Raw genomic sequence first — 26,925 nt, forward strand, 5'->3', positions numbered from 1 at the left:
GACAGTCATTGGATCAGTGCTGCAGGAGCAGAGGTCTTTCTCTCCAATTCCAAACTTGTCACAAAGACAGTATTGTACTTTTCAGTAGCTGAAGTAAGCAATTCATGTTCCACCAATGTTCTCCAGTGTTCACTCTGCACTTGGAAGTGTTTTTGGAACTATTTCTCCTCTGAGGTACAGGATGAGTGTTTTTTGCATGCCTTTGGATAAGCACCAGTTGGGTATATTGAGCGAGTGACTCGGTCGTCTTTGGCAAGATTGAGGAAGGGATCCATTCCAAGCTTCTCATGTTTCTCACTTGGTGTAGTTAAGCTTGCCCTGTCACATAGTACAAGACCCCTCGGTTTTTCATCTCATTTGAAGAAAGAAGCAATTTTGGGTCTAGTGTCTTACTAAAGGACACAAGGACGAACAACAGTGATCCTTCTGAGAGTCAGACCCATAACCTCATCTAATCATGCACTCCCATACATCAAGCAATGAGATCACATCCAGTGTCTTTGATTGTGATTGATCCACCCACCAATCCTGTGCTCATTCGACAGTCCCTGTAAAATTTCTTCAATGCAGATGACACATTTAATAGTTTTTGCCTCCAGACTTTGTTTCCTGGAAAGGTCAACTGCCAGTGTCTGTCCTATCAGGATAACGGGTCATGGTAGTCAACACAACAAGTATACACACATTCAATCTTGACTGTCAGAACATCAGTCCTGTCATGCTTATGATCAAAGTAGACCAATAGCACATCTCAGCTCTGGGACAAATTTTCTACTTATAAAGCCAAGGCAACTACAGCTGTCCATGCTTGGTATTAATACAACTACCCATCTAAATGGAGGGGGCAGCTCAATGATTTTTAGAATAACCTACCTTGATTTACTGATAATCCAACTAGTTTTGACTCCCCCTTCATGAAGGATCCAGTGTCTTTGACTGTACTTCAATTATCCAATCCTGTGCTGGAAACATAGTCATAACAACCATGATATACACACAACCCATCTTGACTGTCAGACTACCAGTACCGTCATCCTTTTATCTTTACCACATCCAAACTCCGAGGACAACTTTTCTATTCATTGCCAAAGACAGCCTTCCATGCCTGTCAGGACAACCCTTGATTTATACATGTGCAACAAGCAATATTGATTGACTGGACAACCCACCACAATTTTTAGAATGACAACCTGTCTTGATTGACTGATAATCCAACCCGTTTTGATTGAGTCAGTACAGCCTGTTGACTGTGTGAGACGGACTAGTCTTGTCATGTCACAACTGGACTTGATTGTAATCATGTCCCACAACTTAACTTTATTACCTGACTAGACAACCTGCCCTGTCAAGCTTATGCAAGGACAGCCTATGATGTTTGTCAGGAAACTCAGTCTTCATATTCGGGAAAGACCACCTTGTCATTGTCAAGACAAACCATCTTGGTTTATATCACAATGACCAGGCATCAGGCCAGCTTATTTGATTGTCAAGGTTGCACTGCTAGGACAGCCCGTCATGCTTGTAAGATAGTCTCCTTGCTCATCAAGCTTGAAGTGGCAGCTGGTGTCTTGGCCAACTTAACAATCTTGACTGATTTAACCATCTTGATTTTCAGAACCGGACTAGGTCATGGCAAGACCAGCTGATTTCATTTTCAGGACAACCCGACCAACCTGCCAGGACAGGCATGCAGACAGTTCATCAGGAAACCCATCCCTATCCGTGTGACAGCCTGTGTCTGGCCAGCACATCAAGCTCATCAGATCCATATTGATTGCCAGGGAGAACTCTGGTCAAAATGTCAGGACCACCCATTCAAATTTTCAGAACAATCTGTCTTAATCGAAATCCAAACCATTTTGGATTGTTAAAATGAGTTTAAAGAAAGCTCATGGTTCACATTTACTTGATTTATTTTGGCAAAGAACTTTGTACAAAATATACAACCTTGACACAGTTTAACACTTCCTTGTCTGTCAACCATCATCTATCATGTACATAACTATACCGACATATCATTCTGTTGGGATACTTGCACATGATCATCCAGACAAGCAGTGACTTAACATGCTTAGTAGGCCTGATAAAAAATTAGTTGTTGCTTGTCCCTAACGAACCCCCACCCTATTTTTTTATCTGGCCTTGATAAAGTATAATAAAATCTATACATGTACAAAATGTTTCAACTTTTTAGGCCTGCAGGCCCTTTGATCATGAGTATACTATTTTCCAAATGACAATTTGGCCAAGTGGATATCAAACCTTAGTGGATATCAAACCTCACTACCACAGTCCTCAAAACTTTGAATAAAATTTTATAAAGAGACAATTAACATCTAGAGTGAGTGGTGATGTCCTTAAAAATTAACAGGCAAGTGTCTCTTAGTGTTAAATCACTCATCAACCTAAAATTTGGAATGGATGGATTAGGATAAAATACTTCAAAACTCAACAAGAAGATACAAAATAGCTTCTATTTATCACAGAAATTTACAAGACTACTGACCAAATTAATCCCTAGTCAGACAATGAGCAAATTCAAATTTATGGCATAAGGAGATATTTTGAGAAAATGTGCCTTAATATACCACACCGAGGCTCATCAGATCTCTATTCTGATGTGGGATTGTCATCCCGACAATCGTGCCAGGGCCAGTATTTGTACACACCCAATGAATAATTTTCTACGAAGTCTCACCCCTGAAGGGTGTACATGAAACCTGGCTCAAGTTGGTGGTGTTTGTACATAATGACCACGCATCAGTTGAGCCCTCAGACATTGGGTGATATGAATAAAGACTAGCAAATGCTTTTACTTCAATTTTGTACAGAAAGGCCAAGTGTAAATGTACATGGAGTTTTAGATAAAAGCATTTACTACTCTTTATTCATATCACCCATTATGCCAAGTTAAGATAATGCCAGTGGTGGTGACAAAACTGATTTTGAACAAGCTGGGTCCAGATGTGGAATGTACCTCCTCATTCTACTCGATCTCTTGCTCATCTCCAGCAGTTGCAGAGTCAGCGATTGTCTCAGCTGGCTCCGCAACTTCAGTTTGTTCTTGTTGCTGTTTTTCTGCTGTATCTTCCTCCGGTTTAGCCTCGGCGTCAGTGGGTGGCGGCGGCGTACTGCTCTGCACAGGTGGAAGGACCTTGTTCTTGCGCATCTTGCCTGTGTGCTCGATGAGGGAGAGGCAGACAAAGACCCAGTTGTAGAGGTACTGAGCCGGGATTGACCCATGCTTGGCTACAGCACCATGTGGCACATCTGTATAAGGAAATAAAAGTTTTAAAAATTTCACAGACTTTTCAGAAACCTTTAACATGATTGCCAATGGTCTCTAGGTCACCCACGATTGTGGCGGTCCGTTTGAAAGGGTTCAATGTAAGTAATTGAGTGAGACACCAAATTGTTCTTGTTCCCTCAAATGCAAGTGGCAACATGCTGACTAGAGTTGGAAGGGCACACTGGCCACCTGTCATTACTTTAGAATTGCTTCAATGTTATAGGTTTTACGTACCATTGAGATGCTCCGCAATAACTTCTGCCGGGATGAGTGTTTCCGTAATGGTAGGGTCATACTTCATTATTGCATTGCTTAGGCTCGTATCAACAAACTGAAAAGAAATTATTGAAATCATTTGCTTGAAAGAAATCGAACCAGTAGTTCATGCTCCAAAGCCTTAAATGATGTGGACAAAACATTTTTGAATGGACTATAGTCAAGCCAGATCAAGTTCCCTGCATAAATAGTCACCTGAATACCACTAATATGACCCTCTACATTTAGCTCCTGCCAGCCCCCCTTTTATTACTCACCTGTTTGCATCCGCCCCATTCACCAAAGACACCCTCTTGTGCCTTCTCAGGATAGAAGATACTGAGCACAGCTTGGATGATGTCATGGATGATCTTTGGTGGTTCCTTATAGCTCCGCAACTCAGCGTAGGCACGGCCGTCCAGCTTGGACACGTTCTCCCTCAGGTCCATCAGCATGAGGTGATCGAACATAACCTCCACGTTCTTCGAATCTAACGCACCTGAGTCTGTAACATAAAGAGATGTATTTGATGAAAGACATGGACAGATTGACACAGTGGCAGTGCATTGATGGCCATATTGTTGCCATATGCTGCTTTATTTCAATCTCTCTATCAGATTGTGCCGGCATTTTGCAAATGGCCATACCTTCTGATTCCTTGCAGACCTCAGCGTAAGCCATCTGCAGCAGCTTAAACATCTTCATCATTTCCTTATTCTCAATCTTAGGCAGTTTCTTTAGCGCTCCGATACTTATGTCGACGACTGCTACTGCCACACCATTGTTATCTCTGAGCGGTATGGCCAGGTGGCGTTCCCCGTACGCATCTGCTGTGACGCTCTCAGAGTTGTCCACGCACTTGAAAAGATAGTCCCTGAAATGAAAAAATACAATTAATGATGAAACGTTCTTATAAATTCTCGCATGTCTCATACACGCTCATATCCTACAACAAACATCTAATTCTGATATTATAACATTCTGTTTTTCAGTCCAGACGACATTTCGCCGGTTAAGGAGTGCCTGTACAAAAGCCAATATTACGTCTTATTGGCCCATGTGGAACAGACACACCAAACTGGCTAAATAGCATTGACAAAGATATATTACAGTAGTATAGTAACTGTAACCGAAAATTTGGTAGTTTACAGTGGCTGACACAGCCCAGGTACATCTCTACAAAAACTGTTCCAGCATCTGATGCAATATAGACTGGATAAGACTGGAAACATGTTTTCAGACTGAAACATCTAGCTATCTTGCATCAGAGAGAAGACAAATATCACACAGTAAACTGTATCTTCTTTGATAGGACATCCATCTTGGGTGTGGGCCATGACGTGACATTTGACAACGTGGACGAAAACCCAGAGTGGGGCAATACAACATAATGTAGAGAACTATTGCAGTTCTTGTGCGAAAAGATACACATTGCAACCACTTCAATAGAATAGTGAATAGAAACATTGAAACTAATGAAAGACAAAAAATGTGGCAATGCTGAAAAAGATAATGATATCAAACCCATAATAAAACATTGTTTGTATCCCTGTACTGAGAACAGCATCACCCACAAACGCTTATTTGGTACTGTATATACAGCTCCATTATTTTTGTGTTATTTTCAGATTTTGATTCCAGTTATTTCTGCAATCATTCTATGCTGAAATAATGAAGGAGACTGGAATTTTGCCTAAATGATTTTACTACTGTTACGAATTTCAGAACAATGTAATCCATCAGAACTTTTTTTTCGTTCACTGAAATCTTTTTAGATTCAATTAATCTGTTGGAAAAATAAACTGAACATCCTTCAGACTTTTGACTGGATTAGACAAATTTGACGCTGTTCTCAATAAGTCTGGGTCCAGGAGCATGCAATTATACTGAAAGTTTAGTGCTAAACTGTGATTTCTATCATGAAATTTGTCTTATCATGTATATAAGCCATCTGTGAAAACACTGTCAGTGGGGATCATGCTGGGCAACAACAGGCAGTCATTATATATTGTGGAGGGGTAATTGAGTCATTTACATGTATGATAATTTTTGTGACATGTGAAAGTGGTTTATATCGAGATGGGGCTTACTATGTCCTTAAAAACCCTGTAAAATAAAAATAAACGACTTATTAATCTTCTGTTTATTTGGTAGGAAACAATGACAATTACTATTTTGGGCAATCTTGCAGTTTAAAACTGTTCATAGGAAGGAGGTAAAGATCGAGTGTGTGAACATTTTGATGATATTGATTGAGTAGGGGCAGAGGAGGTTGTTGGGTTTTAGCTTACGTACATATATTTTTGTTTAGGGGATTCTGAGTGAAAGGTTACAAATACAATGTATAAATTTGTTTCCATATTGGATTATCAAAGAAGAAATTAATACCCAAATAAGAAGAAGAGAATCCACCAGTAGATCCTGAAATGAATCAAACCAACAAAAAAGTTAGCAGCAGAAGGGTTGATTCACTCATTCAGTATTGGAGAAACCTCCTGAATAATCAACGGCAATTGCTTATAATGCTACCACCAATTCTTATTAAGTAAGGACTCGAGGCTTAGCTATCAAACTATGGGTTATAGGGGTGGGATGGGGCAGGGAATCTACAGAATAGGACAGACAAACTACTGGTCAGTATTCCGGAGGATATTGTAAGCAGCAAATCTATATGTACAGGCACGTGAAAGGACCGTACATTTTTCAGTTTTTAACGAAATTAACCATTTCGCTGCCAACTGTTCGAAAAAGGTCTTGTGTCACTGTGTGCCAACTGCACTCATCGCGACTGAATTTCATTGCTAGCTTGGTGTTTACCACTGATTCAAATAGATACATTTAGTGTGGTGCTAGAGCATGTTGGGCTCTAGATAGATGTGTGGTTGTGGTACCTCATTTTCTCGATCTTTGAGGGGAAATTGAGTTAGAAGACATGGAAAATCCAATTCTTTGATAAAATCAGGTTTTGCGCTTTTGATCATCAATTTGATATTTTGTTTTTTTCTTAATCAACATTGGGACCACATAACTGCATGGCAATCCATCCTCACCTCAATTAATCGATGATGAATTAAACAAAAATTAAAGACTTCAAAATACAACAAATGCATCAAAGATTGTGCATCAAAAGGCAACATTGGACGTAACGATAGAACAAAATATATCGACAATGAATTACCTTCCGAGTGGAGGCCTAAACACGTACATGAATAAATGCAAGGATATTTATCATTAGTTGGGACTGAAATCTACGGAGTACAAGTGAGATTCAAGCTACAGTGACAGTACCAGGCCTCCCAATGTGGAAAATAATTGCCAAAAGGTGGGAGTAGTAGTCAGCGGTCCAATACAATTGAACCTTTTGTAGATGAAATTGACATGTGGGAATGAGGGTTGGAAATCTATTATGTATTGGACTGTTTACTACTGCCGCCTTCTGGTATAAAGTTCCTCACGACATCATTTGGGACACATCCAGCTTTCTCTTCATGCCAGAAAGGTGTGTATTCGAGGTAACTTAAAGAGGCCTGGCTACTTCAACAGTCTGCATATAAATACAGCAATAATCGTATTGCCTTTAACCGCAGCCATAGGAGGAAGGGATGGGGGTATTTAGCGCTAGAACTGGAGCATGACAAAACATACCTTCCCCATCCATGACTAAAAAGACAAGTCAATTACGGTTACTCGGGTATCATCCATGGGATCTATCAACACAATGGACTAATTACTTCAAGTGATACACTTACTACAGGATCATCATAAGGCAGTAACAATGGTATGACTTCTATGCTACCACAGGTCATTGACACAAAAGCCAAGGTGATAAAACAATCAAATATTGGTACCGGTGACACTCAAATGATCTACATTTGTAGAACAATAACTAAGGAATACTTAAACAGGGAACAAATCAGGTAGCCAATATCATAGAGGGTGTCTGCAACTTTGATATTCTATCCACCAAAATCTCCTTACAGTCAATAGAGAGGATGGTTTTTCAACCATGATATGATTCTTTTTGCATCGAAGCAAAAATATGCGTTTACCTGAAGAGATTGTCTTTCCTTTCTAACCGTGGCGGTGTTGCTGCAATTTTCGGGTGTCCCTTCTCATCAGTCTGGAGCATCTTCCTCAGAACATAATCGGACGCCTTGTTGTCCGGCTCGACCATGTAGAAGACGATATCGTGGATGTTCGGACATCGGCGGTGCATCCAGGACACGGCGCTCTCAACGATCCTCAGCGTCTTTCGCCTTATGTCTACATGGTGGTAAGCAATGCTGAAAGCCTTGGCAATGCCCTGTGGAAAAAGATACCATATTTCAATACACTGAAAGCTAACCTTTCTGGAGTCTGTTTTGATTTTCAAAGGCCAGCAACTTGCGAGATTTGGACGCTAATAACAAGTGGTCAGAATTGATTGATTGATTGATTGATTAATGATCGATCGATTAACTGACTGATTGATTGATCATAGTTTACCTGGAAGAACTGAATCTCATGCGTAATGAAGATAGCCTTGGTGTGTGGGTCATTCAATGTGTCGATACTCATCACTCCGAATACCCGCTTCTGACGATCTTTCAAGGGTATGACAATAAGTGATCCTTCGCGCTCCTCCTCTGGTCGGTTGGGGTTCCAGAACATGATGTTTCCATGGTTGTTGACGCGAGGCACATGGATGGGTTTTCCACTCTCGATGGCAGCAAAACTGAAAATGAGAAAGCTAGCTGTAAGTACTCCCTGCACACAATACAAAAAAAAGGTACTTCTTGTTCCAACAATTTCTCAAGTTGAACTCTACAGCTCCTCAAACAATTTTATTTACTGCAGTTTTATTAATCGGATCATAAAATTGAAGTATTTTCGAGATAGACAGCCCGATGCCAACAAGTGACTGCATACATCCTCAATCTTCCCAAGAAGAAACACAACATCAAAACTAATTTTACCTGATTCCCCTCATATCCTTGAACATGACAGTACCAATCATGAATGGGGCATCCTCAGGTGTGGCCGCCACATATTTCAACATCAATCGGCCTCTATCAGGTGCGACATCATTTTGCTCGATCATGGCAATATTCACGCTGATCTTCTTTCCATCGCCATGTGTTTCGGAATCCTACGAGTTTAAGACAGAATAGTGTCAGCCGCTAAATTTTTGCAGGTGTTTGATTTTCATAGTAAAAAACATCATGGCACATGTATTCAACTTGAAAGTCTGCACAATCATGTATGATTAACAGAAGACGATTAAGGAACATTATCGCAAAGGAGCTATGTTTAAATGGCAAAGGCAATGGTGATGTGCAAGGCATTGACACTAATGTACATACATACATAGGGTGATATATTTGATGGTATATATTGTTTTCCCCACCTTGTAGAAAGCTTGGAAGACTTGACGATAGACCGCTTCCATATTTGCACCACTTGTTTCGGCCGAACCAACGATCTGCTGGAGCCATTTCTTTCGTGCTTCACCACGAATCCTTTCTGCATAGGTACGCTGTACAGAGAAGAGATCAAAACTTATACTTGCATCATCACACTTACATAAATCTATACCATAGGTAACATTCAAATGAAGATTGACAACATGAATCCAATGGGAGGTCTACGAGTGCAAGGTATTTGTCACTGCAATTTTTTTCCTTTTCAAAAACCTACAAATGACGTAACGCAATACTTACATCTATGCTGAGTGAGAGATATTCGCACAAAAATTCAAAGCTTTCATCACCGGGCACATTTTCTGCGATGGCGTATAGGAATAGACGAAACTCCTTCTTTGAGAATTTGTTGTCAGTATGATTGTAGTGTGTTTCCATCTTCTTCTTGGCTGAAGTTCGAAAGTGCGTTTGAGATTATTTTTCATATACCTGGTTCTCAATTGATTTAGGTTTACATTCCCTTTGCACGTGAGCAAAAACCTGTTGTTTTTGATTTGAGAGACAAGTGCGTAAGAAGTGGTGAATTTTTGTCTGTGAGTTGATTGAGGGTCAGCTTTGTTGATGAGCAGTGGAGACTGTGGGTACATCTATTCCAAACATTTATGATTTCAATACCATCGAGGACCCACTTCTCGTGATCTTTTTGTGGTATCCATTTTATGTGATTTTTAAAGAAAAAGTACGAGTGAGAAAATGCTCCATAACGGAAGGGTTTCAGACACGTTTATCTTGCAAATTGTTCAGCACACGAAACTTGCAACTCGAAATCGAGACCGACCTTTACGGAGAGCAGCTGTTTCCATGCCTCCCTTGTACTTTTCGATGACCGGCTCAATTTCTTCATCGTCAAGGAAACCAGAGCCGTCGTTGTCCCACTTCTCAAACAGAGCGTCAGCCGTCAGCTTTCTCTTGGCCGAGAGAGCCTCTTTTCGTGCCTGAAACAAGAAATAGCTTTTTTATCAAAGCGTCCCGATTTAAATAGCTGTGACCTACGATCGTGATCACACGCAACAAGAATTGCTTGTTTTTAATGGTCACAAAGAACAGGTGATCACAGCGACTTGGGATAAACATCGAACCCAGCGATAACCTGTTTTACCAGCAGAACACATACCTTCGTCATTCTCTTCATTCTCTCCTCATCTGTCTCTGCATATCTATCCCTAATGAACCCAGTCAGCCTCTCAAATGACTGCGAGGTGGGATAGTCTCCTAAGAAGGTCTCAGTCAGTTGCACGAACTGCGAGACATTCAGGCTGTTCTCATCAAATGCAGAGGCTTGCGACTGACTCCTTGACAAGGACAAGGTAGAATGTTGTGCTGAAACAAAAATAACAAACTTTTAGGAACCTTTGAAATTGACATGGTCTTAAAGACTTCCCAAACCAGTACAACGAAAATATTCGTCGTGCTGGTAAGAGGAAACGTGAACCAGTTCCCTAACTGTCCAAATCATTCACTGAAGACTAACAATTTGACCCCTTAGCTCCCGACTATAATCCCCTTTTAAAAAGGACCTGTTGAAAAGTCTCAAACTTACTCTTTTCCCGCTCATAGACAGTGCCAGTAGCAAAGGAGACGCTGCCTCGACCAGTCTGCGTGGTCTTTGGTGGAACACCTTCACCCTCTATGTCATCTTGGTTTTCAGCCTTTTTGATTTCTGAAAGTAGAGAAAAGTTATCAGTTTCTGATATGTACAAGCATTTTTTAAATGTATTTATCACAGGTTTACTATAAACATTCATCAGAAGTGTTTCAAGATGTAATCTACCGTAATAATTTTTGGCTACATATGAATACTATCATAAACAGTTGTAGGTTTGCAAAGCAAAACTAAGTGCCAGACAGATAGTTATAACACAAGCTGTTATACCTTCATCAAGCTTAGCAATCTCTCCTACTTCATCAACGTCCTTCTCCTCCTTCTCCTCTGCTGCTTTCTCTTTCTCCGAAAGATCAACGGCTGCCACTTCCTTCACCTCCGCATCCACTGCATCAGCTGGCTTTTGTTCATCGGATTTCTCCGCATCAGCTGCCCCCGGCTCCTGCTCAGCATCAGTAATCCCATCAACCACGGCCTCAGATTCCTCAGGCTTTGCTTCAGCCTCCTCGCCCTGGACCTCTGCTTCATCTGGCTTAGCCTCTGCCTCTTCTTGGGCAGCAATAGTACCCTCCTTCTCTTCCTCTGCTTTGCTAGAAGATTCCTCCTCCTGAGTCTCCTCGGTTTTAACATCTTTAGGCTCGTCTGATTTTTCTTCATCCAAGACTTCCTGGCTTTCTGCAACGTCAGTTTTCTGAGCAGTATCTTCTGATTGCTTTTCTGTTATTTTGACAGGATGGTATAAAAAAACATTTCAGACAGGCGTTTCAAATTTCACTGCTCTGTGGTCGAACTCCGATGGCAATAAAACGGCATCATTTTCTATTCTGTAACTTCATGATCATAGGCAAAGAGCAACAACAAAAGCCTCACACCACTTTATAACTGCAAGCTAACAGGCAGTTTCTGTAATGCCTACGAAGAAAAGCCATCACCCTTAAGCCTTTGCATGAAGCAGTAAACCAAACCAGAAAATGGCCGAGGCAATGAATCTGAGTCACTCTGGCAAGTTACTCCCAACTACAGCTAAAGCCAACACTGCCACATCGAAGAAGCAATTTCTGCCTCGCTGATCATGCATGCTTTGTTAATGCTTCATAACAGCAATTCAGCTTTCACAGATATCTTTACTGATCCTGTGATAATCAATAATTAAACAATGTTAAAACTGAAAAAACGCAGCAATATTATTTTTGGAAACAGTGAAGAAATACTGTACCTGGTTCTTCAGTATCTGGTTCTTCGCCTTTCTCCGATTTCACCGATTTTGCCGATCCCGCTGATTTGACCGACGATGCTGAACCCTTCCGCTCAGTTAGTGCCTGTTCCTCTGCTTCTTGCAGCCTCTTCAGCTCCTCGATATCAATGTCTTGTTCATCCTCATCATCACTGTATGCACTGTCTTCTTCATCTAACTCAACAACAGGCCCTGCAAATGAGAGTCCTCAATCATGTCAATAGATTACACCTATCTGAGAACGCCAACAGATGTTAGGAACAGACAACAGCACAGCGGTCATCTGTTCATTAAGTGCGCCCCACAAACAAGTGATTTTACCCCACAGCCAGTGATTTTAACCGCTCTGACCCGCGATTATAATCCTAACTTGTATGTATGACAAAAAGGTTGTTCGACTGCATGTAAATCGGTAATCACTGTGTTTGATATCAACCGCAGGTTGCCTTACGACATTCTAATCAACTACCCCCGGTACCTCCTTTTTAAAACATGAGCCTGTTAAGCTCTAACCACTATCCCACTACGTCCATTAACTGACTCAGTACTTACATCGTCTTGGGTTGCGTAGCGAGAACTTCATAATATCGCTAGCCTTGTCGTAAAACTGTTCAAATAAGCTGAGAATACGATGTCGATCAAGGAGGCCAATCTGAAATGAAAGATGCTGAATTTCAAAACTACGTCATGACAGACATTAACTCTTTGTTCTCTTTGTTCCACGAGCGCTGACTTAGAACTGATGGAAACACCTGGTTATCTATTTAGAAATTGTCCGAAAAAACCCCTGGTCAACCTTTTGTAAGAAACACAGAACTTCACAACAAATATTTGGCCATCAAACATTAAGACAGAATATGTTTTCTTACGAAAAATAATATTGAACAATTTCCTCATGAAGTTTTGTAAGTACTTTTATCGCTTGTTGTCAATCTCATCGCATTTGGCAAAGAAGACTTACCCCACTGTGGTCGCAAGACATGAACAAGTTGGTCAATACAGCCTTCCTTGAGTCTCTCTCATTGGACGCTCTGTAAGCAAGGGCACAGCGCGACAAGTGAACAATGAATTGGTCAAACACATCACTGGGCATCTCCTCGATGAACTTGTTCAGGTACTGACAGAACTCTTTGAGTGACAGCATCCTGCCTGTTTCGTCGGTAGGTTCGAGCGTGTGACTGAACTGTGCCGCTTCTTTTAGTTCATCGGGATATTGTTCTGCAACCTCTGCAAATGACCTCAGTGCACTCTGGAGCTGCAAGGGAAAGATGAAAGTGTGTAAATGTTTGCAGACTTTATAGTGGAGTTGACAGACCCTGCTGAACCCTTCTTCTCTATTGCGTGGTAGCCAACAGTGAGTGATAACCACTGGTCTATGAGTACACGACTCCTCATCCAACAAAGAATAAAGACAGAAGTGAGTACTGGCTGACCACTTGCCTTGAATTTTATGATAAAGTCAAGCGATGAAAAATTTAGTTCCATAGATGTGGTATCATGTGGTAGATGATGTAAGGTGAGGAATTATCGGGAGGGTGCATAATATACCTACCAATGCCACCTCTACCATGCCCTCATAACCGACATTCCATTCCAAGAATTGATTCCTCAGATTTTCATCCCGTCTCTCTTTTTCAACTACCTTCATACGTTGAGCTTGTTCGCGTTCTTCTCTCTTCCTCTTGGCGTCTGCCTTTAATTTGGCGAGCCTTGAATGATAAACAAAACAAGAAGTAAAAGGTTTAGTCAAGATATACCTACTCATTCATGTCATTGGTCCATTGGCATTCTAACCAAGCGACTAGTCAGTGTTTCAAACATTTTACCTGTTATGTTCATCCGATCGAGACAAAAACAGACAAAAACACCTTCAGAACCTGTCCCAAAGTAGCTAAGCCCGCTCCAGAGCCATGAACTCACCTGTTGTCTTCATAATCAAACAATTCAGCCTTCAGCTCCTCCGCCACTTCTCTCATCCCCCTCATGTACGGAGACGCCTCCATGAAATTACTATACCGAGGATTATTCCGCATCAGGTACTTGGCAAGGAAGTTTAAAGGATTGAAATTAGCATCCGGCTCCTCTTTGTTAGCAAGGCCTCGGCTCTCTACCTCCTGTAAGAGTTTCTCTGTACCGAGCACAACAAGAGGCATCACCTTGTCCACAAGGAATGCCCTGGTCTCAACAGTAGCTTTACTGTGGTTCAGCCAGTCTCTTGCAAGAAGCTCCATCGGTATTTTCTTAGCCATATGCTTGGCTTTTGATTTTAAATTCTTTGTGTACTCTTTTTTGTTGTTTCTCAAGTCCACAACTTTTGCCATGACTTTCTGCTCATGGAATTTTTTCCATCTTTTGACAGCATTTCGTACAAGAGGTTTCAAATAGTCTGGAACCGGACTGTATATTTCTGTATTTGATTCTGGAACTCCTAGACCTAGGCTAGCACCAGTCTTGCTTGTCCCAGGACGACTTGACGCTGGGGTCTTTTGTGGTGACATAGTGATTCGTTTGCCTGATCCAGGGGGCGTTGGGGTCGCCAGTGACCCCACTGGGACAGGAGACATTATGCCCACCTCAGACATCTTGGCACCACTCCTGGATTCTATCACCTTAAAAAACGAACAAGAGAGATTCAAAATGATAAAAAGTGACAGCATAAACAAGAAGATATACTTTTCTCTTCCATTCTGTCCACACCTGCATTATTTCAAGAATGTCGAACGCAATGGACCTCACCTCAGTCCTCATCATATCATTGAGCCCAAACCAAGCTGTTTATACTGCAGTAGAACCTCTCTATTAATAAAGGACACCCCTTGGATCTGGCAAGTGCTGTCTTTAACTAGAGAAAGGTGTCCCTGATGAGAGAGTCCAAACAACGGAATAGAAACAACCACTTTGGACCAAAACTAATGTTCTTGATTGTGATAGAGGGTGTTAGTAGAGAGATGTCTACTATTTACTAATGGGCATTAAAGTAATGACGTAAATGGGGATATAACGCAGAAGTGGCAATACATTACTGCACAACATTATCTACAAATATCGGGACCTAGGCCTATCTTTCTTTTGGCCGAGTGACTGAACATACAAAACATTACAATCAATATCTGTTACCATTGTTACATGCATAGCCATAGACAGTACAATACATTGTCTCGCAGACTTCACATTCACTAATCACTCCATGACTGAGCGGAGTAGAACTAAGTACTCCTTGTGACTGCACCGCACTTTTTCAACTGTCTATGAATTGCAGTGGAATCACAGTCAGTCACTCAGTCAGAGTGTCCAGTGACTGCATTGACTGTCAGTGTCAGTGAAATGAAAACATAAAAAAACTAACGCAAAAACCAATGAGAATTTTGAACAGATTTGATTCGTTTCGTGGAAGAAACCCACATATACCAGCATCAAATGATGGTCAAATATATGCTGTCTACATAAGCAGTATTCAGTTTTCGTAGATGCTCACTTTTCTTTGGCTGTCCTTGCGTGATAAACAACGAATATCTGCTACTACATCGCCAACAAATCGAAGACTGGTTGTTGATTGTTGCTAGGTGCTCACACTTACTGAGCATGCGCAAACGGAAACCATTTAATTGATATCTTCCGGTTACGTCTAAAATGCGTCGTGATATGATTTAATGCCGATGCCACACTGATGTTTCCCGCCAATTTTCAATCGGCCAATATTTACATACATGTTGTAGGGAATTTTTGTCCTTCAATAAAATGTTTCTTGGTGCTACTGTAAACCCCCCTAGGAGACGTTATGTCTTTCTAGTTTTCTTGTCTCTGGTCTTTGGTTTTTGACACCTGGCTTCTTCTTGCGTTCAAACGCGGCGACACGCGTCAAAAATCAAACATGTTAAGCCCGCAGCACACTAGCCGCCAACTTCGGCGTTCACAGGCGGGTTTTTTGCCGCAACTAAACGCCAATTGGCGTCAAGTCGCGTTCGCCGACGCCGTTCGTAGTAGACTAGGGATTTTTCAGGCGTTCAGGACTCTTGCGGCAAAAAACGCCTGTGAACGTCGAAGTTGGCGGCTGGTGTGCTGCGGGCTGAATATGTTTGATTTTTGACGCGTGTCGTCGCGTTTGAACGCAAGGAGAAGCAAGGTGTGCTACGGATGGCCGCCTGACTTGGCGTCGGCGGCGAGGCTATGGTCAATCTTCTTGCGTCTTGATGTCACATGATTTCACGCTGCATGGCCCAGGAAGTGGCGGAAAAGACGCTACTGGACGCCAATTCTGGGCAGGTGTGCTCTGACCGGGATCCACTGGCCGCCAACTTTGGCGTCGAGAGGCGTCAGCCAAACGCTTCTTGTCGCCAAAGTTGGCGGCTAGTGTGCTGCAGGCTTTAGGATAATGCAGCGATGGGAGCCTGGCATAAACGAACGATGGAGAGACAATGCAAACTATTTAATTTAATAATATAATTGATAGTTACAAAGTAGATATTGTGAAGAACAATGTGGAGTAGTACGATATCATATAGCCGATGGCTGTATGTATGCAAAAATGAGTTCAGATGCAGAATATCATGGCAAATGTGTCAGCGACTGACTCGTTCCAAAAAGTTAGAAGAAACCACCCGCCTCGGTTGACTGTCTGACTAGTGCCCTTCTTTGATCCGCTATGGCCAGGTGGTTGGCCTTAACTTTGGGAACCAGTCTACTGACACCATGCAGGTAATGAGGAAAATCGGAGTCCAATGGTATGGAATTGTCTTTGATATCATGTTTATTGAAATCGCCGAAATCAATGTCAATGTGCTCCTGGCAATGTTGGCTGTGCGCACATGTTCTTATACTTGAGCCAGTCTTCCTCGTTTATGTAAAGCCTAGAGTCCATTGGCACTGCTGCACCCCCACTGGTCCATTCTTTAGTCCATTTGTGTTCCTTGGCCGAGTAGAACCCTGAACCTGGACCAACCCACCTCCGGAACCAAGGATCTGTTGCTGGAGGTAGTTTGCCAACTGGAAGGAGTGTAGGCCGTCGCTCAGGGTGACACGATGCAGAACTTCTGGCGCTGTCATCTGCAAGGAAAAAATATACATGAGGTGACACGTGATTAGACTTGCTCGGGACACTTTAGAATGTACCAGTAGCTGACGCAAATGGCATAAGGCGCGTCACAACCATCTGAAATCATTGACGGGGGGGGGGGAGGGGGAAGGGTAAGAACTCTCTTTGACTTACGTATAGAAGAGAGAGTAGCTGTTGTACTTGGTCTTCCAGTGGTTTCTTCTAACTTGACGAACCGTCTCTCTGGCATCAAGTAAAATCCTGGTCCTCTCCAGAGGTGTGACATTCCGTCTCGTGACGTGTACGTCTCCATGGGCGAAGGCCTGTTTTTGGGCCCTGCCATGAAATGGGTTGTCCCTGAAAAACAGCGAGAAGGCTAAGGTTTATTTGTAAATTGACAAGAGGAGAATAAATTTCTCGTCGACAGAATCGTGGTGAAGCTCAGGTCGTCCTGACATGCCTATAAGGAAATCGGGGGTAAGGCATCCTTTAACTCCACCCGTGTGCCCCAGACGACAGAAACCAATGACCACTGGCTAATCAAAGGTCACTGTGATCACTTGAGGACCACCTACGACATATTCTGGGTGAGAATTATAGAGATTTTTACAGAGATCTTTTTCTCCAACGGTTGACATTCCTTTTCCAACTGAGTGATGCCTTGGACCCAGCTAGAGATAGGCCTACATAAGAGTCGAGTCACAGATCCATGCCAATCTTAAGGCGACAAAACGCGATAGATCCGTGGAAAACACTCCAAGCTAATTGATAACATATTGTACATACCATAGTCGTCCTCCATTTTGCCTTTATTCTATCACACTCGACACTGGGGTCGTTAATGTCAACAACAGCTGACAGGACCATACATTATTCAGGAATGAAACCGTGTAATTTAAAAAGCTCAATAGGCCAAACGAATCCGGATTAATGGATGGTCCCCTTGCAAACAACATGGCGTCCTGGTTGCCAAGCATCTGACAGGTGACATTTTGAGATATACCGACTTGTATTTATTCTATAGCCCAAGGAAGGAATACATAAAGGTAAGCGAACAAACATCATTCTTGAGGGGTTAATTAGAATCCGACAGTCAGTAGCATGGGAACTCCTCTTCAAGTCTTTTGATTCCTTTCTCGGCGAATTAAGGCAAAGTTGGTTGAATTCTCGGCATATACGAAAATCGATCTTTTAAGCACGCCAATACTGTGCATTTATACTACTAGTATACTATGGTATATCGATTTAGTTCAAATGTATGAAAATATGCAATGTGTGTGCATGAATAACATTCTTAAATGAGTTGTGACAAAAACCTTCTTAACCAAAGAGGACAAGGTTGTGACGCATTGCCTAAGGCGGCCTACGTGTACAAGAAGAACATGCTATGAATATACATATATAGGCAGTTGCAAAGATGATTATCAAATATACCGGAATCAACTTGGGCTCAAAGACAATGTCACAACCAAGCCCAGGAGTATTTCTTCATGTCCGAAAGAAACATGCCATGAATGCAGTGCACTGATTTCCATTCATCCAAACTTGGTCTTATAAGGACACAGTCACAACCAGAAGCCCAGGAGTAAATTACTTTACTGAATATTGCGTAATTCGAGGTTACATTCTTTCTCGTCTTGCAGTAATCTAACGAATATGGCGGCACGTGACTGCTACAGCAGCTACAGTCTGGACAAGAGGTTCAGTGGTCCGAAGATTATCACCCCCACCCACAACTACCTATCGGGGGACTGGAAATCCCCCTGCTACGAGAGGTCGTCCTTCTACACCCCCTCCGAGAGACGCTGGATCAAGTACCAAGACTATAGGCACATCCCGCGTGAGGCGAGGAGAGATGCTATTGACTTCCAAAGTGAGGACAAGTGGGTAGAGTTCCAGAGACACAGGGACGCCCCCCGGGGTGACAAGCTAAATCCTGGAGGTAAGTAACGATGGCAACCCTGGGCGTGAACCGTGCAAAGAGTTGGAGCTAACCGTTTGAGTCAAATATATATATATTTGACTCAAACAAATAAACTATTGCAAGTTTAATTTTCTAACCGATTTTTATCAAAGATTTTAATTCTGATGAGGTCCTTTCATCTTACCCTTCCAGGCATAGGCCACTCAAACATACCAGAAGTCCGTCTATTTGGTTACACGAGAGACCCGTCCAGCTATCCAGCAGTCACGCAGTTCCACCCTCCAGCCAGGTTCCCGCAGTGGACGGGCCCAGGCTACTACGGATACTACCACGAGAACTTGGAACATCACGCCAGTGGTCGCTACAGGGACTTGCCGGCGATCAGGAGGTACCCTGGCTATCCAATTATAAGTAAGATGACCGGCAATTAATAATGCTTTAGTTCTATATGGACAAAAATGTGGTACTGCTTGTTTGAACATTGAATGTTGGTATCAGATTCATGGATGGACACCGGTTTGAAAAGTGACTATGATGGATCTTGCAGCGTAACAGCTTCGAGATATTACTAATCTTTTGATCTTGGAGACGTGAGGGTAACGAGAAGTGGAGTGACTTAGAACATCCAAGAGTTTATAGAATATGACATTTGCTCAAACAGACAAGCTTTTGGCAAAACGGACAGACGGTCGTGCCAACCATGACTTCTTGTAACTCGGTTAAAGTGGGCGAATGTCTCCCAGGTTCATTGACCAAGTTTGAGCACGGCGGCCTGTGTTCTCAATCAACGCCGACGCTGTCCTCACCAGGGTCATCCCTGAGATTTTCGCACCGGCCCGAGGTTTGCAGTGGTGCGAGAAGTTGATACTTCGAGATAGCAAAATGAATAACCGGCATCGTCCAGGTATGAAGTATCCGCATAGCATTTGTGTTAGTTGATGTAACAATTCAGCTGAAAAATCTGTGATTAGTTTTGATTTTATTATTAATAGTTGCGTATCTGTTTGTCCCATGTCTAAAATCGTATACATGTACATATAGTATTGTGCGCGCGTGGGTTGGAGGGCGGGTGGTAATGACACTTTTGCCTCTTCGCCAACATGACGGAAGTGACTTTGAATAAAATAAAAAATGTTTTTCAAATTTAACATAAAATCTTCACTTTTTTGTCCTCTCTGATATGAAAGCAAAGGCCAACGAGTTGACTATTGCATCGTGGGTCGACCGTGATTCTATCAATTGTTCTGAATGTCGTTAAGCATTCTTTTCTCGTCATGCAAATATTCCTTAAAAGTATATTTTGTGGGGTGTGGAACATTACTGACGCTATACTATTCTTGGTTCTTCAATACCATGGATGTAGACCGAACGGAGGGCCTCGTGCCAACACCTGCTGTGATGGGAGCACAACAGAATAAAAGATCATCTTTATAATGACACCAAGTGACGTGTAGCTCAAGATGCGTGGTGATTCCATTCACCCAAATTCGTCTTATACTGGTCACAACCAGTATATCAGGACAAAGTCACAACCAACGGAAGGACAGTGAGATGATCGCTTCAAGGACTTACTTAATACATCTTCGGATAAGAGCCATCATTTCGGACTGTTCCGTTCGTAGCACTATCGATCTAGCCGATGCAAATGTTATGATAATCTTTACATGTGATCACGGGTCTCTATAGAACGTTTACACGGGACCAAACTGATCCGGATCGGATAGATTGGTCTGCCGTGTAAGCGCGCACGGATGTGATCTGGCCGGGTTTGGTTTGGTTAGGTACCGTGTAAACGGCCCTATTAATTAATCAACGACGCCTCGGAACTATAAAATATTTCTTTTATCACATAGCGGCAAGTACAAGTAATATGGTGCAGTCAAAAAATCGGTACACAATATAATAATCCCTTCCAAGCAAAGGACCTTTTCGTCATTTCGTTGCAACACACATTATAATAGCACCTGTGTTAGTATTTTGATTAAAAGCGTCGTCTCCATTTCATGTACGGCATATCGCGGATACATGTTCACACATCTAAAATTCACTCGGCTCCCGTTTTGATCATGCCAGTTCTTCGGGAAAAAATCCTGAACTTTCCTTTCCCCCTTATTTATACTTTTACGTGTGAATTGATTCCAGATGTCATATATAAGATTTGAAAATGACGAATCACGGACAAGTCCGCTGTATTAGTGCAGGAAATGGATAATCAACACCTTTTTCATTCTCATCCGAACATTTACATTTTAATTGTAAAGTCCACACAGCTGTGTCCAATTCTGCCAAGCAATGGCCGCCGTCAACATCACCATGGATACGTAAACAGGTAAATATTTCGATGACGTTGCAAACACTTGCTCAGTCCGGCAAATCTGCAGGTACTGATTTGTCCTTGACCTCATGATGTCCGCTGAAGGGTCGGTAGAGGGAATGCGACTAGCCATCTGTAAGAAAAACGAAGAGTTTATCAGATCAGAATAATTATATGATAATTAAATGGGGAAAAAGGATTCTGTTTGCGCTTTTAATCTCTGCGGTATTATTATCATAGAACCATACATTATAATCCATCAGAATACAAAAGGGCCGGACAACTTTTCCAGGGGGTCATTTTCTACTTCTTCACCAGCCTCAAAGATCAGTACTTTATAGGCGCTCACGACCGTAATTGCTGCTGTGTATCCCTGGAATTTGCTTGTATACTCGGGTGATGCATCACCACATTCCGACAGTTAGATCGCTGCAAAAAAACGATCAGCTCACCTGCGTCAAAAAGTAAGACATTATTGCTTTAACGCCATCAAGTGACGTGGATTCCATCATCAACCGGACTGCCTCACCCTTCCGGATTTTTACGATACCCTCGAACACATTCGGGTTGTTATAGCAACGCTCGTATGTCCCAATAGCCATCACCTGAAATAAGAGAAGAGGTGTGTCAGCAATAGCACGACGCTGACAACCTTGTCCTCGGGACATTTTTGTTTTTGATGTCGGCAAGGAGCAACGACAGTAAAGCAACTGAGCTGGTTGGCACAATAAAGCAACTGCCCGCTCAGAACTAATGCAGCTTCGACATGGAAAGCTGGATATACATGTACCTCCTCTCGATCGTTCTGTGGTACAGGCGTACTTTGGGTGGCCACCCGACGCGGTCAATGAAAGTACAATACATGTACATGTATCGTGGGTTCAAAACCAAGTGCAGTTATGACATCGTCTTCCTTGACCGTGATACATGTATGCTCATCAACGTATCTGTCTTATGTAGGATATAATCTGTGGAGACAGAACAGTGGTAACTTTGTGGGCAATAGCATAAATTGCTATGAGAGACACCTATAACGACGTCCCTTGAAAGTTTCGATAATTACAAATGTACACACAACGCGTTTCATGTCTCTGACACAAGCAATTCTTGCATGTCTCTTTAGACAACAGAACGGCATCTCACCTGCGGAATTGCACAAAAGTTGAAGACACTTGGGTTCCGCAGCCTTGCCATATATTTGATGACGTCAGGAACGTGTCTAAGTGCGCTTGATATTAATTCATTAAGACAAGCCAATGCATCGCCACGTTTCTCAGGCTTGGCAAGGTCTTCGAATTTAAGGGCGTATTTACTCCAAACCTGGAATACAATTCAAGAGTAAATCAAATGCATTGTTTTGCACCAATTGAAGGACAGCGATATACTTTTTGTTAAACCCCATGAACCACTCCTGTCATATTGCAGAAGGTCTTTTTCTGCCGCCAGCAAACAGATGTGGCCAGAGAGACACCTGTTACTTAGTGGGATCGATAGATATATACACTGTACTTGCGTCCTACATGTATAAGGACGGCTAGGAAATTGGGTTAGCTTGGCCAATATCGAAAAAGATAATAATGAGAAACACCCAATAAAGATATCGTCCTCTGCCTAGCTTAGCGCAACCCAAAAAAGTCAATGCTCTCTTAAAGATACAATACGATTTAAATTGTGTATTAACTTGTTTTGGCCAGAAGATGCGTCCTTCCAATGAATCTTCTAAATAATCTCTGATGATGTTGATTTTTTGAAGGAAGAGTCCCATCGAGTTTGACAGCTCAGTGTCTTCACCGACGATTGGGTCTTCGAAATTCGAGGCGGAGAACAATCTTGATAATCCGATGCCAACTAGTCCAGCAACGTAATGGCAATACTGAAATTGAAATAGAAGCTACAAGTAAGTACGTCTGCTTTATCGCTTTTTTCGGCGGAGTTCGATGAAAAGTGGCTGTTGAATAGTATCGGTGACCTCGGTGATTGTGATGAAGGCTGACGATTACGGTTAACTCCCCTTCATCCAGTTTGCGCCAGTTCCTCCCGAAATGTTATGTCATTTGCTGGCTCTGTTGAGCTCACTGACCAACGCCCTTGTGCTGTTATTGTTGGCCATTTCTGCGCCACTGTACATTTCATTGCCGATTGCTCGAAAACAGTTCTGACCATATGTTTGAAGGTTGCACATGAATGTAACATGAAACGAGATACATTATACGTAGCTTAAGCTCCTATAAGGGAGTTTTCGAAACGCCAACGTGAACGCCTTTCTCAATGTTGCACCTCATAGTAACGATGCAGAACAATGGAATACGCGTTCACGTTGACGTTGCGGGTGCTTCGGAAAACTCCCTTTTATTGCCGGGAAGACCCGAATAAAACGAAGATGATGACGACGACCGAAAATGAAGATCAAGCGGCGATGATATTGGACATAATTCGTACCTCGTCCCAGTCCTCGAGGGTGTCTACATCTGCTTGCATATATTTACACATGCCCTCGCCCATCCGCTGGGTAATGTCGGAGATTACCTCTTGGTACAGAGGTTTTAACTTTTGGAACTCTGCCGTGATCTGAGATAAAAACAAAAATATATTTTTCAATGTAGCCCTAATTATACTCGACTACCGCAGTGAAAAAATTGACGATTGCACTCGTCAGCTCTGCGAGCTCGTCTAGCTTAGGCCTCAGCCCTGATTTGGCCGAGAGTCGCGCAAAGAAAAAAAACTACCAACCGCGCTTCACAAACAAAACCTCTGTGCCCTGCATGGTGATAATAATGACTTTAAAGTGATAGTTGGTTGTCATAATCGTGAGCATATTAGTTGCCAGCAGGGCTGCTCACGTGAAGATGCGACGTGCGGAGCCAAACTGCAGTCACAACCAACATCCGTACTGCCCTTTTTTGGACATCGCACCTTTTCTCGGTTGCCCAATTAGGACTCTAGTCTACCCAAAGGCCTCTTCTCAGATTGCCAGGATTCTAAGCATACCTGTGGAAACTGTTCCAGAACTATCTTGTCTTTTTCCTTGCTGTCCATAAATTTCCAAACCGGATCCTGGAGATTTTTATAGAAGGACTTGAGCATTGGCACCTTGACGTCAAGTGGTATTGTCATGTCATCCTCCACCGTGTCCAATGCCCGGAGAACCAGGTAAAAGATACACACAGCATCTCTAAGTGACAAAAGTGATGAAATGAAGCAAAATGACCGGCTTTCTACTAACTTTGAACTGCAGAGGTATTCGCTCGGTGCCATATACTATCTGAATGACCTCCGAACAAACCTTCGAGTGCATAATTAGGCACCAGGTTGCCCATGCACTTGAGAATAAAAGAATTTAAATGCACGCTCTTATCAAAAGCATGGGCGTATGTCTAGCGGGGGAGGGGCTGTGGGCAAATGCCCAGAAGTGTCCATGATCCAAAAATTTCAAAAAGGGTAATTTTGCCCCTCCCCTTTCCCGAGAGCCTTTTGCCCCCTTTTGCCTTACATGTACATCGGAATGACGTCAACATATAATTTGATTGAAAAATCAATACTTGAGCAAACTTTCCATGCTTATAATTTTCAGACTGATAGTGGCTATATAGTGACTATTGATACTTACCTGAGATCTCCATCTAGTGCCTGGATGACAGCAGCAAAGCTTCTACTCGTTTTGTTGAGGAATTCGTAACACGCCCGACCAGAATCTGTCAGGGACGCCTGCAAAAGGACACAATGATAAAAGAAGTCATAATTACATGAGTCAAAATTAGAGTCATCAGAATAGTCGGACGCTCGCCTTTATTTTGATATATTTTTATAAACAGGAAAATTCACACTAACAACTCAAATAAGTGTTAATACAACAGAAAAAAGAGAAAATTGCCCTCTCAGAAGCCTTTATCCCTGGTGAGAAATTTTTAAAACATTATTAGGCATTAATGTCATTACTTACGGAACCACTGCCTTTCTATGGCAGGCAAGCAAGGTCTACCCTCGGTCCGGTCATAGCCAACATTAATCACAGGCCGTTGATAATGACACCCCTGTTTTCAAAATGCTTTACAGTCAAATACCAGCATATTTAGACAAAATTGCACGACATATCTCAACCACACAACTCAATAATTCAATGAGGTGATATCATGATATCAAAGGGCAACACTCAGAAAGGATTGTCACGCACACAATATAAATTTGACACGCGGTTTATATTGACGCTCACGGAATCTAAATATGAATACATTCGAGACACACACTTGACTGGTGTGTGTATCAAAATTTATTAATAATTAAAGATTAATAGGGAAATAATGGGATTGAATTTGAAAAATACAGGCCAGCGCGTTACTTACATAATCGACTTTTGGTACCACTGCCGATCCCACAATCTTGAATCTCAACAGCGCCGCAATTTCGTGCGGTTTCCCAGCAGATTTGAGCAGATCCATTGCCACCGTCTACCAAGCTCAATAGCTCTCAATTCACAGTGGCCTCGACAGGCCCTTACGTAACATCGTACGATCAGGCATGGACCATGTGCGCCGATCACGATCAAAAACAAATTGAGCTGTTCTATATCTAACAAGCGGCCTGATTGGTCTACTAGGCTCGTTCGAGATCAACTTCGTAGTTAACTCGCTGATGGTCGGGTGTTTCCGGAGATCATTATCTCTTGAGCTAAAGTCCATATGGTATGGTCCGGCGAATCAGCATATTGATTTGAGGCGGAGTTCGACGCGGGAAAATCCGTATTCTAATAAAACTGCCAACTAGTTTAAAGTGTCGACTGAACTCATTCAGTCCCTGCATTCTGGATGGTTATTTTTGTGTCCTCACAAAAATTACAACTAAACACAACGGAATCTTCTTATCTCGGCAAAACATCAGAGAGTGGTTGGTTATGTCTTTCCATTACAGCAGTGGGCACTCTGCTCAGCTTGGGCTAGTTTTGAAGAAGGCCAATATCAGTACATTTGTAAAATATTCAAAATGTACGAATGTACACTTTTGTGAATTATTCAAACTTGGGGGGGGGAGCTTTTGGCTTGTGTCGTGTCGATCCACTATTCTTGGCAATTATGGCTCTATTGATAAAATTAATTTGCCTTGAAAAAATATCAAAATAGTGCATGGTGCATTCCTTGGCGAGGTAGGCGATAACAGACTGTTAAATATTTCGAGACAAAACGCGTCCAGCAAACGGCTTAAATGGAATAAAAGCTTCAAGGCTAAGTCATGCTAATGCGCATTTGGTTTACAAATGTAGCATTAAGCACTATACATTTTGATATAGCTTGTAGTGTGACGTAACTGTATCAACACCCCCTTGGCATTTGTGTAAACTGTAAATACTTCCTAATGTACAGCTCAGGTATACCATAGAATAAGAATAACGGGGTGATTGCGACGATTTATTGACTGCAAGTGGACATGCATCATACGACTTTGAATAAGGCGCTGAGAGGCAATGACGATATTGTGATAAATTCAAAGCTTGGAATAAATTGAAGCACTTTGAGAGGTAAGTTTCGATCTGATCTTCCCCTGGCTTCAATGAAGTACTGACTTTATCGCATTGCCGCTGTCCTGTAATATGGAGGAGTCCTGCACCCTGACATAGCTGGGTCACTTTTGGCACAGTTATTATGGATATGATAGAGGCTATCATATTTCTGATCAGCCCGGCACTAAAATTATTACGGATGTAGTAGAGGCCATCATTACAAGCACATTCTGACATTGCTGATGAGTCCTGCACTAAAATTGTCGTAGAGACTTTCATCAAAAGCATATTCTGATCTGCCTGTAATTATGAGTGATATCATTA

At 42.2% G+C, this 26,925-nt stretch overlaps 4 protein-coding genes across 7 annotated transcripts; 1 reads left to right on the forward strand and 3 right to left on the reverse strand.

The window, feature by feature from the left end:
* Positions 1–1,895: 1,895 nt before the first annotated feature.
* Positions 1,896–15,399, reverse strand: LOC135503481 (EF-hand calcium-binding domain-containing protein 5-like). Of its 4 annotated transcripts, none has more exons than XM_064797097.1 (20): positions 15,316–15,399; positions 13,761–14,449; positions 13,393–13,549; positions 12,802–13,095; positions 12,393–12,492; positions 11,823–12,032; positions 10,877–11,323; positions 10,544–10,663; positions 10,118–10,323; positions 9,782–9,938; positions 9,244–9,392; positions 8,931–9,059; positions 8,500–8,672; positions 8,030–8,258; positions 7,594–7,847; positions 6,723–6,737; positions 4,192–4,418; positions 3,823–4,049; positions 3,524–3,620; positions 1,896–3,270 (listed from the first exon to the last, which is right to left on the reverse strand). In XM_064797097.1, the coding sequence occupies exons 2-20, from the start codon at positions 14,420–14,422 to the stop codon at positions 2,987–2,989; spliced, it is 4,137 nt and encodes a 1,378-aa protein (XP_064653167.1). In that variant the 5' UTR covers positions 14,423–14,449; positions 15,316–15,399; the 3' UTR covers positions 1,896–2,986. The 4 variants fall into 4 exon arrangements, with proteins under 4 accessions (XP_064653167.1, XP_064653158.1, XP_064653184.1 ...); XM_064797088.1 differs by lacking the exon at positions 6,723–6,737 and adding an exon at positions 7,190–7,204; XM_064797114.1 differs by lacking the exons at positions 6,723–6,737; positions 10,877–11,323 and adding an exon at positions 7,190–7,204.
* Positions 15,400–16,256: 857 nt separating this feature from the next.
* Positions 16,257–17,733, reverse strand: LOC135483579 (uncharacterized). Its single transcript, XM_064764553.1, has 3 exons — positions 17,659–17,733; positions 17,047–17,229; positions 16,257–16,883 (listed from the first exon to the last, which is right to left on the reverse strand). Exons 1-3 carry the CDS (start codon positions 17,672–17,674, stop codon positions 16,612–16,614), a joined length of 471 nt encoding a protein of 156 aa, XP_064620623.1. The 5' UTR covers positions 17,675–17,733; the 3' UTR covers positions 16,257–16,611.
* A 100-nt stretch (positions 17,734–17,833) lies between these two features.
* LOC135483580 (uncharacterized) lies at positions 17,834–19,937 on the forward strand. The gene is made up of 3 exons (XM_064764554.1): positions 17,834–17,918; positions 18,516–18,814; positions 18,989–19,937. Exons 2-3 carry the CDS (start codon positions 18,529–18,531, stop codon positions 19,225–19,227), a joined length of 525 nt encoding a protein of 174 aa, XP_064620624.1. The 5' UTR covers positions 17,834–17,918; positions 18,516–18,528; the 3' UTR covers positions 19,228–19,937.
* Positions 19,938–20,623: 686 nt separating this feature from the next.
* LOC135483581 (squalene synthase-like) lies at positions 20,624–25,690 on the reverse strand. The gene is made up of 8 exons (XM_064764555.1): positions 25,451–25,690; positions 24,718–24,815; positions 24,099–24,282; positions 23,550–23,678; positions 22,792–22,983; positions 22,254–22,430; positions 21,563–21,715; positions 20,624–21,243 (listed from the first exon to the last, which is right to left on the reverse strand). The coding sequence occupies exons 1-8, from the start codon at positions 25,544–25,546 to the stop codon at positions 21,046–21,048; spliced, it is 1,227 nt and encodes a 408-aa protein (XP_064620625.1). The 5' UTR covers positions 25,547–25,690; the 3' UTR covers positions 20,624–21,045.
* Between the last annotated feature and the right edge of the window lie 1,235 nt (positions 25,691–26,925).

The sequence above is a fragment of the Lineus longissimus genome, chromosome 2, assembly GCF_910592395.1.
Source record: "Lineus longissimus chromosome 2, tnLinLong1.2, whole genome shotgun sequence".
NCBI lineage: Eukaryota > Metazoa > Nemertea > Pilidiophora > Heteronemertea > Lineidae > Lineus > Lineus longissimus.